This window comes from Magnolia sinica, chromosome 5 (genome assembly GCF_029962835.1).
Source record: "Magnolia sinica isolate HGM2019 chromosome 5, MsV1, whole genome shotgun sequence".
Lineage (NCBI taxonomy): Eukaryota > Viridiplantae > Streptophyta > Magnoliopsida > Magnoliales > Magnoliaceae > Magnolia > Magnolia sinica.
Window position 1 is genome coordinate 87,887,175 of NC_080577.1, and position 20,698 is coordinate 87,907,872.

The window sequence follows — 20,698 nt, forward strand, 5'->3', positions numbered from 1 at the left end:
TAAGGGTTATAAAAGTTTTCAAACAAGTTGATATTTGTGTTTTCCCTTCTGTAATGTCTATGTTAACTTATGAGCATGGTTGGATCTCAAATAAAATCCCGGTGGAGCTTAAAAATCCAGTCACATAAATAAATTGAGGTAAAATAGAAATTCATCAAAAAGCAGATTCCTTTCATCCATTCAAGTAATAATTTTCAAAACATCATCCAAAAGAATCCAAAAACATGGCCCAAAAGGATTTTTACATCGCTCGGATCCAAAAATCCACGTCCATTTAAAGCTGCCCAATAAAGCTGAAACTAACGCCAACCTCATCTAAAAATGTCTCTCTTCATCTTCACCTTCACCTCATGGCTTCCTATTCTTCTAATGATTCTCCCTCTTCTTCTTCTATTACATGTCTTCCCAAAGAAAAAACCCACAAGGTTTCCCCCAAGTCCTCCACAGCTTCCCATCATTGGCAACCTCCACCAGCTCGGCGACTTCTCTTATCACACTTTCTGGCAACTCTCCAAAAAATACGGGCCACTCATGTATCTTAGACTAGGTAGCCTACCCACCCTAGTTATTTCCTCCTCCAAACTCGCCCGCGATGTGATGAAAACCCAAGATCTCGACTTCTGCAATAGACCTCTCTTTGTTTCCTACAAGAAACTCTCTTACAATTTCTTAGAACTGATTTTCACGCCCTACGGTGAGTACTACAGGGACATGCGGAAAATCTTCAACAATGAACTCCTTAGCATCAAGAAAGTCCAGTCGTTCGGTTTCATTAGGGCGGATGAGGTCGCCCAGATGATCGAATTGATTTCCCGTTCTGCTTCATCTTCGACACCAGTAAATCTAACTGAGCTCATGCTTTCTCTCACGAGCACCATCATTAGCAGGGCTGCTTTCGGTAAGAGTTACCGAGGAGGAGCGAAGACCAACTTTCATGGTGTTTTTGAAGAGGCTCAGGCCTTGTTCGCAGCTTTCTTCTACGCTGACTACATCCCATGGTTGGGTTGGATCGATGTGGTCTCTGGACAGAGGGCTAGGTTGGAGAAGAGTTTCCAAGATATGGATATGTTCTACAATCAAGTAATCGATGAACACCTTGACCCAGAGAGGGTAAAACAAGAGCAGGAGGATCTTGTGGATGTATTGATACGAGTCCAAAAGGATCACCATCTCACCAGAGACCACATCAAGGCGCTGCTCATGGTAATCTACTCTTTCTTCTTCTTGCCTTTACTTGGTCTATCAGAGAAGTTTCACGGATTATTTTTCTTCTTTCTATTGTTTTTCGAAGACATACCATAGAATCCTGCATCATAAGATAGGAATAGAATCATCATCATCATCATCATCATCTAAGCCTTATCCTAACTAATTATCTGATGCATACCGACATGCCCAATCTTGTCAACCCCTAAAAATTAGCTAATCTCATTTTGGTTAATAGTAATCATGTATCTGAGATCTTATCCCTAATTGATGGTAAAACATAATAACGATGAGTTGTAACATGTGTTTCGAAGAGAGAAGAACAGGAGAACAACCGAGTTGTAACATGTGTTTCCTGGACAGAGTGGGTCTAGGCTCGGTTAGACCTTTCTCTTCTGCAGTTTCTGTCATGCACCCTCCTCCTTCCTTGGCCTAGGGAGGGAATCTGGGGGGCCTCTAGCCAGGGGTTCGCCAAGGCCAGAGTGGGGATGAGGTCCTGGCGTCGCTGCGTCCTGTTTTTTTTTTTTTTTTGTGGTCCGCATAGGTTTCTCTCTTATATGATAGGTGTGGCTCCCCTTTTATTGGGGCAGCTCCCGAAAGGTTGTACATTTTCATATGTGAATAATGGAATTGTGGCAAGGGTCCACCTTAAAAAAAAAAAAAAAAAAAAAAAAAAACCAAATTATAATCCTTGGAAAACTGTGATGGCATACTGATGAGGATTATCTATGGGTCTCACTATGATGTATGTGTCTTTTGTATGTCACATCAATTTGTTTCACCATAGCCCAAAAATGAGATATATTCAAATTTCAAGTGGACCAAACAACATGAACAAAGGAGGATAATGATGTCCACTACCAAAAATTGAAATCTTCTTAAAGGTCACAGTGATGTATATGGGCCATCCAACCTGTTCATAAGGTCACAGATATATGGAAGCAGGGAAAATCTCAAATATCAACTTGATCCAAAACTTTTGCCAACGGTAGACATTCAATTCCACTTATTACTTGTGGTGTGGTCCACTTTAGCTTCGGATCAGCCTGATTTTTGGGTTTATTTCCTAAAACGAGCTAGTAAAATGGATGGATGGAGTGGATAAGACACATACATCGTGTTAGGCCCCCGACAAAGTATACTCTATTAATTGAGATCTTGTGTTGGGATTAGGTAATAACTTATCAAACCCCATGGCTGTCAACATGGGGACTACTCATGAGAGAGGCTGGTGTACCACACCCTACTGATCTGGGTAGTGTGTTGACGTCACCAAGTTATGTAGACTTTATCATGAGGTATGTGTTTATATCCAAACTGTCCTGACTGTCGGTCCATATGGCAAGCTCATTGTAACACTTTGGCTGAAAAATAGGACAACACAAACATCAAGACGACTACACTACAACAAGCATTGGAGGAACATCTAGCGTTGAAACACAGAAGTTTTGGATCAATATAATATTTGTTTTTCCTCTTTATCCATCCACGTTTGTGTGAGCTTATGAATAGATTTGATGAAAAATAAATATCATTGCAGGCTCTAAGAATGTTTTAACGGTGAGAATCATTGTCCCCATGCTATTTGTGGTGTGGTCCAATTGAGACTTGGATATGACTATTTTTGAAAGCCTGATCTAAAATGATCTTGCCAAATGGATTAACGGTGTTGATATAATATAAAAGCATTGTTGGGGTCATATAGCTTTGATCTCATTCGGACCATTCTGACCGCCGGGAACCTCAGCACTCGTTTTCACAGGACATGTGCTCGCACAAGCCAGATCGGTGGTGCGTGGTACGCCAGCCAATCCGCTTCTACTGAATACATACATGTTTTTTTTTTGGCCTTATGTTGAAACTACTGTGAATCTACCATTAAGTCATGAGTAAAGACTCAAAAGGGCATAATCCTTATTACAACTTACTGGGTCACCTACGTGTATCTCCTTAGTCCTATTTCACTCTACTAACGATCATATCTTTATAAGGTCACATTGTCAACATTGTTGATGAAAGTAGCTAAACTTACACATGGGCTGCCTAACATAACCTACCTCCTTTATACCTGCTTGGGAATAATAATAAGAGCCCATACTTCCACTGGTGTTGTGTGATAGTCTATTATATGAATCCGGGTCTTCTGCTTGCCACACGCCAGAAAATCCTACTTTTCTGCATGTGATTGGTCCATGTCATATATATATATATATATATATATATATATATATATATATATATATATGAATAGAATCCATTGGATGTTACCAAATTATAAATTGTAAAATGTCAAGCATGTCCACTTTCATAGCAGGCAACTTCTGGGGTAGATATTAGACTATAATAAAATACACTCTTTGCTAATGGTGGCCCCTATTTTTATTGCAGGGTATTTTTATAGCTGGAACCGACACCGGTGCTGCAACGGTGGTGTGGGCCATGACGGAACTTATAAGGAAACCAAGTGTGATGAACAAAGTACAACACGAAATTAGAAGGATTATTGGAAACAGAGGTAAGGTAGAAGAAGATGACCTATGCCAACTTGACTACTTCAAGTTAGTTGTGAAGGAGACTCTTAGAATGCACCCTGCTGCCCCTATGCTTGTTCCACGAGAAACTACCCGTCAATGTAGGCTTGATGGATATGACATTGCCCCAAAAACATTGGTATTTATCAATGCATTAGCTATTGGGCATGAACCTGAATCATGGAAAAATCCAGGAGAGTTTTGGCCAGAGAGATTCACAGATAGCCCCATTGATTATAAAGGAAATGACTTCCAATTCATACCATTCGGGGCAGGAAGGAGGATTTGCCCGGGAATGCATTTTGGAGTTGTGACTGTGGAGATTGCTCTTGCAAATCTTCTCTATTCTTTTAATTGGGAACTGCCTTCTGGCATGAACAAGGAGGATATCGACATGAGTGGATTACCTGGTATCACTGTGCATAAGAAATCTCCTCTCTTACTTGTGCCGATCGATTACATCAATTCAACAAATGGGAAAACAGATAAATAGAAGATTTCTACCTCTAATATTTAGTCATCTATAGCCTACAACAATGTGTGGAATGGTTTGTTTGATTTTGGATAAGTGTAAATCTTTTTTTTTTTTCCCTCTATAGTTATTTTAAAACGCATAAATGTAATACAAGTGTTGCAAGTGAGATTATGGCAACCCTAATATTAAATGTATTACTAGGTATGTCATGAGAACTTTTAGATATGGCATAAGAAATGCATGCAGAGAGGGAAGGAAGTGGTTTGTAGGACATAAGAGTAGGGAAAGGAGTTGCAGTTGTGAAAAGCAGGCACTTTGATAGAGAGCTTTACAAAGCACATAGCTTAGTTGTCCTCGTCATCTAAGCCTTATCCCAATTAATTGGGGTTTGGCTATATGAATTCTGTTCCATTAAATTCATTTTGGAAGTTATGGCATAAGTTTGACGTTGACTACCAACCTAATGTAACCCTCTTTTATCCAGGCTGGGGACCAGCAATGAAAGTACAAAACTCATATAGGCGTAGTGCAACACTATTACATAGGTTGATTACAATCAACAAGACTACAATTAACAAGTTTGATTAGCGTGGAGCTTGACCTCTTAAACTACATAAATGTCCTTTACATGTGTTTAAAACCTTTCCATGTCCTTTAATAATCCATGGTTTTAGCAATTTTAAAACCAAATGCTATAAAATTTTGCCCCTAATAATGATCTATTGTTCTCTAAGAGCATTGTAACTTATAGTGATCCTAGTTGCACTAGATATATGGAATTGGACCGACGTGGATTGTCCATCAAATCCAGTACACATTTCATAGATTGCCATACAAGAATCATTCCAATTGATTGATTTTAACCATCAAATTAATAGTCAACCATTGTTACAGGCTTGAGAGCGGTGGATGGCCTGGCTAGGCTAGGGAGCAGTGGGGCTCCTACTCGTTGCTATGGAAGTAGAGGGGAACTCCCTATTAGGGGATTGCAGAAGCACACAAAGATGAATCTAAAGAAGTAATCCAATTGCACCCCACAAGCACAAAGAGAACATAACAATTTTAACGTGGAAAAACCATCACGGGAAAAAACCACGGCATAAAACGACAAATGATCACTATGAAAGTAGAAAATTACAAAGGAAGAGAGCTTACCTGATTCGAACAACCTCGAATTAAACCCTTGCTACACCCTTGAAACCCTTTGGACGAAGTAGAAAACCTAGAATACCTCTCAATTCCGATTACGCTCCAATATATAGCCTTTGGAAGAATCACAACTGAAATAGGAAGCAAATCCTGTAAAATCACAACTTCGCGTAAATCTACACGGATCCATTCAATGTCATCGAACACACTTCGATGTCATCGAACTCTATCCTTCAATGGCATCGAAGCCATATTGATGGCATTGAACTAACACCTAAACAGTCTAGAGACAAGACATGAAAATCTAATTTTCTTCGATTGCATCGAGCCATCCTCGATGTCATTGAACTAATCTTCGATGTCATCGAAACCATCACTGACCGCATCGAAAGAACACTCGGTTAGTCCAGCAACTAACTAGATAAAATTCAAAAATTCTCAATGGGATTGAGCACTATTCAATGGCATTGAACAGATCTCGATGACATCAAATGGTCTGTCGATACAATCGACATACCCTATTTCTGAATGATTTAAGACTTCAAAAAAGAACAATCTCCACGTGTCTTCAATCATCAAAATGTAGCTTATTGTCCTCTTCTCTCACCTCTGCCTTGCATCATAGCTCTACTATTGCTTCTTGTGCACACTTTGTCCTCTTTTTATGCCTTCATCAAGCTCAGAGAAGTCGCATAGAACTTGAACTTCTCTATCTGAACTACCTTGGTGAGTATGTCCGCAGGATTCATGTTACTATGAATCTTCTCCAGAGTTACACATCATTCTTCAAGCATATGTCAGATAAAATAGTGATGAATATCAATGTGTTTAATACGAGAATGATAAATTGAGTTTTTAGCTAAATTGATAACGCTCTTGCTGTCATAATTAACTAGCATGGCCTCCTGCTGAAGCCCTAATTGATTTATCATGCCTTTCAACAAAATATCTTCTCTGAATGCTTCCGTATTACCATATAATCTGCTCTAGTCGCAAAAAGAGCTATCATAGACTGAAGCTTCGACATCCAATAGATCGCTCCACCCACTAGTACAAATGAGTAACTTGAAGTCGACTTTCTGAAATCTACACCAGAGACCAAAAAGATCTTGGGGATGTTTTAATACGAGTCCAAAAAGATCACCATTTCACCATAGACCACATCAAGGCGCTGCTCATGGTTATCTACTCTTTCTTCTCTTTGCCTTTACTTGGTCTATCAGAGAAGTTTCACAGATGATTATTTTATCTTCTTTCTATTGTTTTTTGAAGACATACCATAGAATCCTGCATCATAAGATTGGAATAGAATCATCATCATCATCATCATCTAAGACTTATCGTAACTAATTATCTGATGCCAATATGCCCAATCTTGTCAACCCCTAAAAATTAGCTAATCTCATTTTGGTTAATAGTAATCATGTATTTGAGATATTATCCCTAATTGATGGTAAAACATAATAATGATGAGTTGTAACATGTGTTTTGAAGAGAGAAAAACAGGAGAACAACCGAAAAAATATCCTTTGAAAACTATGATGGCATACTGATGACGATTATCTATGGGTCTCACTATGATGTATGTGTTTTATCTATGTCATTTATTTGTTCTACGAGAGCCTAAAAATGAAATAGATTCTAATATTAAGTGGACCAGACAACCAGAAACAAAGGAGGATAATGATGTCCACTATTGAAAACTAAATCTTCTTAAAGCTCACAGTGATGTGTATCAGTCATCCAACTATTTCATAAGGTCACACAGACATGAAAGAAGGGAAATTTTCAAATATAAAATTGATCCAAAACTTTTTTTCAACAAACGTTCAATTCTCCGTGTTACTTGTGGTGTGGTTCACTTGAGATTTTTGGACATGAAAAATGGATGGATGGAGGGGATAAGACACGTACATCATGTTACCCCCTAAAAAGTTTACTCTATGAATTGAGATTTTGTGTTTCTCCTTGGATTAGGCTATAACTTTTCAAACCCCATGGCTGTCAACATCGTGGGGGACGGCTGGCATTATTTCCACTGAGTAATAATTATTTTATATTTACCATCATGACAGAGAGGACGCGGATTAGCTAGCGACGGTTTGAGTAGCGAGACTGACTCTTGAAGTGATGTCACCAAGTTTGGTGGCCACACCATGCTGTATGTTTTGTATCTACACGGCCCATCCATTTGCAGATATTATATTAGTGCATGATCCACAAAATGAGTCGGATCCAAAGCTCTCCAGGAGATCCCCACGATAGAAAATAGTGGGGAGAGTGACACTCACCTTTAAAAATTTCTAAGAGTCACAAGAGTCTTCAGTCAAGCTAATATTTGTGTTTTCCCTTCTTTCATATATGCGTTAACACATGAATAGGTTGGATCTGAAATAAACATCATGGTGGGCCTTTGGAAGGTTTCAATGGTAGGCGTCACTCTCACCACTGTTTTCTGTGGTGGGGTCACCCAGCCTTGGATCTGCCTCGTTCTTTGGACCATTCCTTAGAATGATCTGTCTAAATGTATGGATGGTATGGATACAGTACATACATACATCATGGTGGGGCCCATAGAACACGGTGACCTCACTGCAATAGTAGACTCGCTATTCAACTTATTTAGTATCCAATCCGCGTCCCATGACGGAGGCTGTTGTACCACACAACACCACCACCCACCTGACTAGTGTATCGACGACACAGTAGACTCCAGCACAAGGTATATGTTATATCCAAAACTGTCCGCCCATTTGGCAAGCTCGTTGTAAGGCTTGAGCTGAGAAATACGACAATACAAAATCATGACTGTGGAAGCGGATTAGCTGGTGTACCAGCCAACAGCCAGCTATATCTATTGACGTAAGCAAGTCCTGTGGTCCATCACGAGGCATGTGTTATATGACTCAAATTGTTGGATATTTTTGGTTGAGTTGCGCGTCTAATGTAATACACGCGCGCAGGCATGTCCGCGGATGCGCGAGCATGACGCGCGCGTACTATTACATGCACGTGTTTAGTTGGGAAGCGCCTTGGCCGCGCTTGGCGTATTTAAGACTGCTATCTGGCGCTTACGCGCAGCTTAGCACGAGTAAAGGCACCGGCTGCGCGGATTGGCTGGTGTACCGCACAACAGCTGTGTGTATTGATATAAGTAAGTCCTATGGGTCCCATCATGAGATATGTGTTATATCTAAACCGTTCATTCATTTGGCAAGATCTTCTTAAGACTTGAGCCGAAAAATAAGACAAATATAAAGATCAAATGGACCACACCGCAAAAAGGCAGTGGGGGATTGAATGTCTACCATTGAAATCCAATTGGGTTCACAAAAGTTTCAAATCAATATGAATTTTGGTTTCCTCTTCATCCATGTATTTGTGACCTTATTAACAAATTGGATGGAAAATAAATGTTATGGTGGTCCCTACGAATTTTTTAACGGTGAAAATCATTACCCTCGCTGCTATTTTTGGTGTGGTCCAGTTGAGCTTTGGATATGATTCATTTTTTTGTCTAATACTATAAAATGATCTCTAAAAATGGATGAACGGTATGGATATAATAAATACATCACTGTGGGGCCCATGTAACTTTGATCTGCTTTGAACCGTTCGTACAACTCTGAGCTCGAGTAGGGTCGGCGCAAGCACGACCCGTACCTACACCAGCTATATAGCTGGTGTAAGGTACACCAGCCAATCCTCTTCCGAGCGCTACACTGCAAAAAGCCTGGGGAACATCCACCGTTGAAACGCTTTTGTCTAACAGAAATTTTATAATATTGTGTTTCCTCTTGAGAAAATTATCACTGTAGGCTCTACCTTTTTTCCAACGTCCTTATGAAGGATCCAAAAGTTGCCTTTTCAACTTAGACCTTGCACGTACGGACAGAGCATTTGAGGACGAAAATACTCCTGCTACTATGGCTACGGTTATAATCCGTAGCCATATGTCTACAAAAAAGATTAATTACTCGAAAAGCAGAGGTATTTTCGTCCTCAAATGTTCTGTCCGCACGTGCAAGGTCTAAGTTGGGAAGGTAAGTTTTGAATGTTGGAAAAAAACGCTAGATAAAAGGTGGGTTCTACAATAGTAATTTTCTCTTTATCCATGCCTGTGTGACGTTATGAATAGATTCGATGAAAAATAAATATCATCTTAGATTCTAAGAATATTTTAACAGTGAGAATCATTGTCCCATGCTATTTGTGGTGTGGTTCACTTAAGCCTCGGATATGACTCATTTTTTAGAGTGATCCAGCCAAATGGATTAACAGTGTGGACATAGTAAAAAAGCATTGTTGGGGCCATAAAACTTTGATCTCATTTGTACCATTCGTGCTGCTCGGAACCTCAGCGCTCGTTTTCACGGATGTGGATTGAATACTGACAGGTTGAGTAGCGAGTCCGCTACTAAAGTGACGTCACCAAGTTGTGTGGCCTCTATTATGATCTATTTGTTGTATCCACACTGTCCATCCATTTTGAGATAATCATTTTAGGGCACGAGCCAAAGAATGAGGCAGATAAAAATCTGTAGTGGACCCCACCACAGAAAACAGTGTGGAGAGTGATTCCTACCATTGAAACTATCCTAAGGCCCATCATAACGTTCATTTGAAATCCAACATGTTCAAAAGTTTAAAAAAAGTCATGAAAGAAGGGAAAACATAAATATCAGCTTGATCTAAAACTTTTGTGGCCTTTAGAAGTTTTTAATAGTCGGCGTCATTGTCCCCACTGTTTTATGTGCTGGGGTCCACTGGAGCTTTGGATTAACTCAATTCTTTGGATCTTGCCCTAAAATGATCTCTCCAAATGGATGGAATGCGTGAATACAAAACATACATCATGGTGGGGCCACAGAACTTGGTGACGTAACTTCAGTAGCCAGTCTCACTGCTCAACCTGTCAGTAGCTAATCCATGCCTCATTTTTACAGGACACGTACACACACCAGCCATCGGGTACACCAGCCAAACCGCTTCCACTTAGTACATACATTTTTTTTAATGCACACCTTCAAACCATACACCGCAATGCGTACTTGAACAGATGGCCTTACGTTGAAACTCTTGCGAGTCTACCATTAAGTCATGAGTAAGGATTTCTTATTACAGCTTACTGGGGTCATCTACGTGAATCTCCTTGTCCCATTTCACTCTACTAACGATCATATCTTTATAAGGTCAGATAGTAAACATTCATGATGAAAGCTATTGCTAAACTTACACATGGGCTGCCTACCTAACATAACCTATCTCATTTATCCTAGCTTGAGTAAGGATTTCTTATTACAACTTAGTGGGGTCATCTACGTGAATCTCCTTGTCCCATTTCACTCTACTAACGATCATATCTTTATAAGGGCGGATAGTAAACATTCATGATGAAAGCTATAGCTAAACTTACACATGGGCTGCCTACCTAACATAACCTATCTCATTTATCCTAGCTTGGGAATAATAATAAGATCACAAACTTCCATAGGTGCTATGTGATAGTCTATTATATGAATCCCGGCTAGCCACAAGCCAAAAAATTCTACTTTTTTGCATTGTGATTGGTCCATGTCATTAATGTCAGCACTGTTGTATTAAATACCAGAACGGATTGGCTACTCCTCTACCACCAGCCAATGGCTGGTGGTCGGTGCTCTGTGGACCAAACCATGATGAATATGTTTCATCCATGCTGTCCATCTATTTTTTCAGATCGTTTTATGACATGAGACTAAAATTTAGGTATATCCCAATCTCAAGTGGACCACATCATAGGAAACAGTGTTGAATGAGTGTCGGCCATTAAAAACCTTTTGGGGGCCATGAAAGTTTTTGATCAAGCTTATTTTTGTTTTTTCCCTTCATTTGGGCCTGTATGACCTAATCAACAGATTGGATGTCAAATAAAAAGTATAGTGGGCCTTATGAGGATTTTAATGGTGGATATCCAATTACTATTGTTTTCCTGTGGTGTGGTCACCTGAGATTTATATCCCTCTCATTTTTGGGATCAATCCATAAAATTACCTGTAAAAATGGATGAACGAAATGGATGAAATACATACATCATGGTGGGGCCCACAGAGCACCTACCACCAGCCACCGGGCTTGTGGCAAGGGGAGTAGCCAATCCATTTCCATTAAATACAGTGTGTGATGATGTGGTTTATATAGATTGATGGGAAGTTCCCATGAGGTCGACCTCATAGTACTATTTACCATATAGGGAAATGGTAGTATAAGGTCGAGCGCATAGAACCATAATATAAGGTCGAGTTGTGTCTTAGTCTGAACCATTGGATGATAAATTTTCAAAATATACAGCGGAAATGCCATCCCAAAAAAAGGGCAAAAACGGATAAATAGGCGTTACACAATCGTGGGTTGTGTTGTTGTCACCAATTATGTGGTCCTCCATTATATGTGTTATATCCATACCGTCTATCTATTTTGAGATATCATTTTAGGGCTTGACCGTAAAACTGAGGCAGATCCAAACCTCAAGTGGACCACGACACATAAAGCAGTGGGGACAATGATGCCCACTGTTGAAACCTTTCTATGGCCCATCATGATGTTTATTTTACATCCAACCTGTCTGTATCGTCACACAAAAATGGATGAAGGGACCAAACAAATATCATCTTGATCCAAAACTTTTGTGGCCCCAAGAAGTTTTCAATGGTAGGCGTTCAATCCTACTACTTTCTATGTTATGGTCCACTTGAGCTTTGGATTTGCTTAATTTTTGTGCTAATGCCTTCAAATGATTTTTCCAAATGGATGGACGGTGTGGATATAATACTTATATCATGGTAGGGCCCACGGACTTAGCGACGGCAACACATCACCAAGGTCAGTGGCATGTGGCACACTAGCCTTGTCGCTTCCCACGCGAAGGGAGCAGATTAGGTGCGGCCTCCGCCTAAACTACGATAGTGCGTCCCTCATCGTAGGGCCCAACTTGATCTACATATTGTGTACCCACACGATTCATCTGATTTGGAAGACAATTTTAGGTCCTGATTCCAAAAATAAAGAAGATCCAATTTTAAGGTGAACCATACTATTGGAAACAATAGTGATTGTATACTCTACCATTAAAAACTTCCCATGGCCCACTGTAATGTTTACATTGTGCTTATTTTCCATCTAACCTATTGATGCGTTACATAAACCTGGATGAAGTAAAATAAAAGAATATATCAGCTTCATCCAAAATATAAGTGGCCCATTAATTGTCAATCACAACCTTTTACTATGGTTTGGTCCACCAGATAATTGGATCTGCTTAAGGTTCTGAATCATATCTTAGAATGATCTATAAAGATAGATGGGTGGAGTGAATATAAAATTCATACATCAATGTGGGCCTACAATAAGGGCCACACCCTCTTGGGTCAGGCCTGAGCCGCACGTAATTCACTTCCCACGCAGACAACCTATCATCTGGATTGTGTGGGAAGGAATTTTTATCTACATAGATAGGTGGGCTCATTATAATGTTTATGAGAAATCTACCACGTTCATTCATTTTTTCTAGTCATGTTAGGACGTGGGAAAAATAATAAGGTATATCTATAATTTAACTAGGCCACACAACAAGAAAATGTAAGTAGTTAAATGCCTACTGTTGAAACCTTCCTAAGGTCTACCATTATTCTTATATGCCATCCATACTGTTCACAGGGTCATTCTTACTAGGATGAACTGAAAATACAAAAATATTAGCCCAATCCAAAACTTCTGTAACCCCACCAATGTTCACTCGCAGACATCCATTCCTCACTATTTCTTGTTGTGAACCCACGTTATTTTCTGATCTACCCCACTTTTTGTCTCATATCTTAACGTGACATGAAAAAAATAGATGGACGGTGTGGATTTCTCACAACATGATGGTGGGCCCTAACTAGCTTCCTATCACATTAAGCTTCCCCAAGAGGTTGTCGCATCTTCTAGTCAGCATCGCGCATTTTGAATGTTTATCATCCAACGGCTCACGTTAAAACATAAGGTTCTGTGTGCTCGACCTTATAGTACCATTTCCCTCTCTCTCTCTCTCTCTCTCTCTCTCTCTCTCTCTCTCTCTCTCATCAATATATAAATATATATATATATATATATATATATATATATATATATATATATATATATATATATCAGCTTGATCTAAAACTTTTGTGGCATTTAGAAGTTTTTAATGGTTGGTGTCACTGTCCCATTGTTTTCTTTGCTGGGGTCCGCTGGGGATTTGGATTTAACTCGTTTTTTGGATATTGCCCTAGAATGATATCTCCAAGTGGATGGAAGGCGTGGATACAAAACATACATCATAGTAAGTTCCATGTCACTTGAGTAGCGAGTCTCGCTACTCAACCAGTCAGTATCCAATCCGCACCCCTGTTTAACGGAAGCAAAATGCGCAGTGAGTAACTCACTATGCTCAGAGTACTGAGTAAACTCTTTAAGGTCCTTCATGATTTATGTATCTTATCCACTCCGTCCATCCATTTTACCATATAATTTTAGGGCCTGAGTCCAAAAATTAATCATATATAATGTTCAAATGAACCACACCACATGAAACTGTTGAATTGAACGTCTACTGTTGAAAAATTCTTGGGGACCACGGAAGTTTTGGATCAAGCTTATATTTGTTTTTTCTCTTCATCCATGTCTGTATGATCTTATGAACAAATTGGATGACAAATAAACATCACTGTGGGGCCTACAAGATTTCAATGGCTGAAATCATTATTCTTACTATTTCCTGTGATATGATCAACTTGACACTTGGATTTGGTTCAATTTTAGGCTCAACCCCTCAATGATATGAAAAAATCAATGGACGAGGTGGATTTTTCAAAAAATCTCACGGTAGGCCCCACTTAGGTTTCCAGAGCAGTATTTCATGATAAAGGCTTTTGCAAGAAATACATGAAGTCCTATTTTAATAACTGGTTTCATCGGTTTTGTTTCTCTACTCATCCTATAAAATCTCACAGTTGGTCAACATCCGACCGCTAGTGTGTTGCCAACTCTCGACCTTATCGAAAGGTACCATGCGGTGGAGCGCGTAGTACCTTTTCCCATATATATATATAGGAAAAGGTACTATACGCTCGACCGTATGTTACCTTCCATACGGTCGAGAGCTGGCACTATGCTAGCAGTCGGATGGCAAAAGTTTCAAAGGAACGGTGAGATTTTATAGGGAGAAAGGTGAGATTTTATAGGTGAGTGGAGAAACAAAACCGGTGAAACCGGCTCTCTCTCTCTCACGTAAGTTTCCCACGAAAAGCCTCCGCATGAAGGTCCTGCCTTAGAAACCTAGATAGGGCTTACGTGGGGTTTTTTGAGAAATCCACCCCGTCCATCCATTTTTCTCATATCATTTTAAGTTATGATCCAAAAAATGAGTCAGTTCCAGGGATCAAGTGGACCACAAGTTGGGGATTGAACATCCACTATTAAAAACTTCTTAGGATATGAAGAATTTTCAGATCAATCTGATATTTGTGTTTTCCCTTCATCCATGTCTACATGACCTTTTGAATAGGTTGGATGGTATAAAAAATAACATCACGGTAGCCCTTAAAAAGGTTTCAACGGTGGGTGTCATTATCACTGCAGCTTCATTTGGTGTGGTCCATTAGAGCTGTGGACCTGCTTCATTTTTAGGATCATAACTTAAAATAATATAAGAATATAAGAAAAGCATTGAACGACATGGATAAAACAATTACATCACGTTGGGCCCTACAAAGCCCTGCCAAACAAATTACCGGGAAGGACGCAATCCCTGTCCTCTTTCTTTTGCCTGAGTGCGGAATGGGCGGAAACGAATTGGCTATTCCCCTGCCACTAGCCGGGTGGTGATGGTTGGTACTTTATGGGCCCCACGATGATGTATGTGCTTCATCCATGTCATTTATTCATTTTTACATACCATCTTATAGCTTTATCCCAAAAATGAAAGGGATATAAATCTCAGGTGGACCACACCATAGGAAAACAATAGTGATTGTATGTCCACCATTAAAATCCTCCTAAGGCTCACTGTATTGTTTATTTGACATCCAATCTATTGATTAGGTCATACAGACATAGATGAAATGAAATATATATATATATATATATATATATATATATATATATATATATATATATATATATATATATATATATATATATAGATCATCTTGATCCAAAACTATTTTGGATCCCAAAAAGTTTTTAATGGTCGACGTTCAATCAACACTGTTTCCTGTAATGCGGTCCACTTGAGATTGGGATATACCTTATTTTTGGTCTCATACCCGAAAATGATCTAGAAAAATAGATGGACGTCATGAATGAAACACATACATCATTGTGGGGCCCATGGAGCATTGACCACCCGCCATTGGCGGGTGGCAGGGAAATCGGATTGCGTACTGAGTCACTTGGGCCCACCTTGAATGTATGTGATTTATCCACACCGTCCATTCATTTTTCCATCTAATTTAAAGGGTTGAGACCAAAATTGAAGCATATCCAAAGATCAAGTGGACCATATCACAGGAAGCAGTGGAGACAATGATTTCCACCGTTGAAACCTTGCTAGGCCCCACAGTGATGTTTAATTTTCATCCAACCTGTTCATAAGATTATACAGACGTAGATGAATGGGAAAAACAAATATAAGCTTGATCCAAAACTTCTGTGGTCCCCCAAGAAATTTCAACTGTAGACGTTCAATTCAACTATTTCCTGTTATGTGGTCCATTTAAACATTTTATATATTTCATTTTTAGGTTATACCCCTGAAATTATTTGGTAAAATGAATGGATAGAGTGGATATAATAAATAAATCACAGTGGACCCCACAAAGTTTACTCAGTACGCTAAGCGTAGTGAGTTACTGCGCAACCCGCACTCACTACGCAATACGCTTCCGGTGGCAGGGAGTAGCCAATCCGTTTTCGGAAGGGGCCTGTTTGTCGTACGTGGGTTAGATACTGAAAGGTTGAGTAGCGGTTCCGCGACTAAAGTGACGTCACTAAGTTTTGTAGGCCCCACTATGATGTATGTGTTGTATCCACACCGTCCATCCATTTTGAGATATCATTTTAGGGCATGAGCCAAAGAATGAGGTAGATAAAAATCTGTAGTGGACCCCACCACAGAAAACAGTGGGGAGAGTGATTCCCAAAATTGAAACTATCCCAAGGCCCACCATAATGTTTATTTGAAATCCAACCTGTTCAAAAGTTAAAAAAGACGTGAAAGAAGGGAAAACACAAATATTAGCTTGATCTAAAACTTTCATGGCATTTAGAAGTTTTTAATGGTGGGCGTCACTGTCCCACTGTTTTCTGTGTTGGGGTCCACTAGAGCTTTGGATTTAACTTGTTCTTTGGATATTGCCCTAAAATGATCTCTCCAAGTGGATGGAGTGGATACAAAACACACATTATAATGGGGCCCACGGAACTTGGTGACGTAACTTCAGCAGTGAGTCTTGCTGCTCGCGTGTCATTATCTAATCCGCGCCCCTATTCGACGGAAGCAGATTGCGGAGTAACTCACTACCCTTAGCGTACTGAGTAGACACAGTGAAGTCCACCATGATTTATGTATCTGAACCACTCCATCCATCCATTTTACCATATGATTTTAGGGCTTGAGCCCAAAAATTAATCATATAAAATGTTCAAATGGACCACACCACATAAAACAGTAGAATTGAACATCTACCGTTAAAAATATTCTTGGGGCCCATGGAAGTTTTGGATCAAGCTTATATTTGTTTTTTCTCTTCATCCATGTCTATATGATCTTATAAATAGATTGGATGACAAATAAACATCAATGTGGGGCCTAACATGATTTCAATGGTTGAAATCATTATTCCCACTGTTTCCTGTGATACGATCAACTTGAGACTTGGATTTGGTTCAATTTTAGGCTTAACCCCTTAAATGATATGGAAAAACGGATGGACGGGGTGGATTTCTCAAAAAATCTCACGGTATGCCCCACCCAGGATTCTAGTGCACTACTTCATGCTAAAGGCTTTTACAGGAAATACTCCAAGTCATATTTTAAGAACTGGTTTCATCGGTTTTGTTTCTCCACTTATCCTCTAAAATCTTACCATTGGGTTAGAATTTTCAACATCTGACCGCTTGTGTGTTGCCAGCTCTCGACCGTATGGAACATAACATACGGTCGAGCGTGTAGTACCTTTTCCCTATATATATATATATATATATATATATATATATAGAGAGAGAGAGAGAGAGAGAGAGAGAGAGAGAGAGAGAGAGAGAGAGTCATCTCACGTGCGCACCTTTGCACACGTGTCATAGGTAACTAATCTGAATAGTCCATGTGATGCAGAATCCCATGAAACCTCAAGGTACAAATTTTTACCTTGATCTAAAATTCTAGTGGGCCATAGCAAAGAGAAATGCAAATTAGGGAGGAAACTATTTTCATTTTTCATGGCCCACCAAAGTTTCGGATCAAGGTAAAAATTAACCCTGGGGTTTTATGAGGTGCTGCTTCACGTGGACCGTTTAGATTTTGGAGTCACATCACATATGATGAGTTCTTAGAAAGTTCACATGAGTTTTGTGCAAACTAGCATGCAGCTGAGCATTTGCTACCAAATTGTAAATTGTAAAATGTCAAGCATGTCCACTTTCATAGTAGGTAACTTCTGGGGTAAATATTAGACTGATAAAATACACTTTTGGCTAATGTTGGCCCCTATTTTTATTGCAGGATATTTTTATAGCCGGAACCGACACCGGTGTTGCAACGGTGGTGTGGGCCATGACGGAGCTTATAAGGAAACCAAGTGTGATGAAGAAAGTACAACACAAAATTAGAAGGATTATTGGAAACAGAGGTAAGGTAGAAGAAGATGACCTACACCAACTTAACTATTTCCAGTTAGTTGTGAAGGAGATTTTTAGAATGCACCCTGCTGCCCCTATGCTTGTTCCACGAGAAACTACCCGTCAATGTAGGCTTGATGGATATGACGTTGCCCCAAAAACATTGGTATTTATCAATGCATTAGCTATTGGGCAGGAACCTGAAACATGGGAAAATCCAGGAGAGTTTTGGCCAAGGAGATTCACAGATAGCCCCATTGATTATGAAGGAAATGGCTTCCAATTCATACCATTCGAGGGTGGATGGAGGATTTGCCTAGGAATGCATTTTGGAGTTGTGACTGTGGAGATTTCTCTCGCAAATCTTCTCTATTCTTTTAATTGGGAACTGCCTTCCGGCATGAACAAGGAGGACATCGACATGAGTGAATTACCTTGTATCACCACGCATAAGAAATCTCCTCTCTTCCTTGTGCCTATCGATTACATCAATTTAACAAATGGGAAAAAGGATTAATAGAGGATTTCCACCTCTAATATTTAGTCATGTATAGCCTACAATAATGTGTGGACTGGTTTGTTTGATTTTGGATATGTGTAAATCTTTTTTTTTTTTTTGCCTCTATAGTTCTTTTAAAACGCATAAATGTAATACAAGTGTTGCAAGTGAGATTATGGTAACCCTAATATTAAATATACTACTAGGTATTGTTGGGATAAACAGCGGAATCACACAGAAATGAATCTAGGATTGCAATCCAAAAGCACCAAGCAAGCACAAAGAGAACACATTAATTAACGTGGAAAACCCTTTCGGGAAAAAACCATGGCACAAAGTGACAGAAATCCACTTTGAAAGCATAAATTACAAAGAAAAAGGACTTACCCGATTCGAACAACTTCGAATCTCACCCTTTGCTACACCATTTGAAACCCTATAACTATTTAGAAACCATCTGGAATAGTTTGGGAAACCTTAGAATATCTTCGAATGACTCTAGGAGCACCCTACGAACTCATAGTTGGGGAACTTCGACTTTTGCACCGACTTGGAATAATCCGGAAACCGCCTCAAATTTACGTAGTCTGCACACAATCTACGTAACTTCCGAGTAGTCTAACCAAATCACGGGCTAGTCAAAGGACACTTCGACTGGTCGAACTTGTCCTTCGACTGGTCGAATTTCTCGGAAGTTCCTAAACAAATTGTTATTGGATTTTCACCCGAACTTTCTCGGGCTAGTCGAATTTCCTCATATTTAAGACATTTGTTAACAATGGGTATGTCATGAGAACTTTTAGATATGGCATAAGAATTGCATGCAGAGAGGGAAAGAAGTGGTTTGTAAGACATAAGAGTAGGGAAAGGAGTTGCAGTTGTGAAAAGCAGGTACTTCGACAAAGAGCTTTACAGAGCACGTAGCTTCATTGTCCTCATCATCTAATCCTTATCCCAATTAATTGAGGTTTGACTGTTATGGGGAAAATGGACCGACCTATAATGAAAGGTCAGGTCAGAACTTTGTAAGCTCGGCATTGCGAAAGATCGACATGAAGCTCAGATCCTGCAAGGGCTCGCTCCCTATTCTCAGTCTGTAACAAAGCAACATGCCCGCAAGAGCACCACCTCTGTCGATTTGAAGATTGCCAGAGTTCGTCAGAAGCCTCTGTTCTCCTAATTGACTAGGAAGGCAGCTCGGTATAACCCAGGCTGACATAATCCAGGTTGGCACCATGTTAGTATAGCTTAGGTCGACACGACCCAGGTCGGTACCACCCAACTCAACACGATGCAGATCGGCATTATCCAAGTAGGGATGCTCAGGTCAGCCAAGATTACTTCGGCCTTCTATTCCCATTTAAGAGGGATCCATCCGAGGCCTTCTCCCAAGATCTCGAAGGATATCTTCGAGATGGTTAGAATCCTAGGATCTTTGCTGAGGATCTCGGAGTATCCTCCTACTGATCCGAGATCCGATTCTGCCTACAATATCGCCCACCAAAAAGAGAAATCCATTCCATGCTACCGCCTCTCCTAAACTATAAATTGAGAGGACTCCAATGGTGAAAGGTACACACATTCTCCAGATTGAAAACCCCTTACTCGACTAGACCCGAATTCCTACGTGACTTAGGCATTAGAGGGTCCCCTATACTAGCCAGGGTCTCCTTTGTTCGTCTCTTGTGCAGGTACCTGAGGGTCTAGGAAAGGCTGACCAAATTTTTACATCAACAGTTTGACGCCGTCTGTGAGAAACGGCATTGAAAGCCGCTCTCATGTCACCATAAGTTCAACAATGGTGAAAGGGAAGAAGAAGGCCCAGGCCTCCTCTTTTACGCCCTACCTTGCACCACCGGATCAGTTTGCTAGCTACTGAGACTCTACTTACCAGCTGTAGGCTGATTCCGCGCTTGTAAGGCTTGTGCAACGATCTTGTAA

At 40.0% G+C, this 20,698-nt stretch overlaps 1 protein-coding gene across 2 annotated transcripts; it reads left to right on the forward strand.

Moving 5' to 3' along the window:
* Window positions 1-259: 259 nt before the first annotated feature.
* On the forward strand, window positions 260-18,928 carry LOC131246251 (cytochrome P450 71A1-like). 2 transcript variants are annotated; one of them, XM_058246181.1, is made up of 2 exons: window positions 260-1,203; window positions 18,143-18,928. In XM_058246181.1, the coding sequence occupies exons 1-2, from the start codon at window positions 322-324 to the stop codon at window positions 18,773-18,775; spliced, it is 1,515 nt and encodes a 504-aa protein (XP_058102164.1). In that variant the 5' UTR covers window positions 260-321; the 3' UTR covers window positions 18,776-18,928. The 2 variants fall into 2 exon arrangements, with proteins under 2 accessions (XP_058102164.1, XP_058102163.1); XM_058246180.1 differs by lacking the exon at window positions 18,143-18,928 and adding an exon at window positions 3,595-4,378 and having other exon boundaries at window positions 273-1,203.
* Window positions 18,929-20,698: the final 1,770 nt, after the last annotated feature.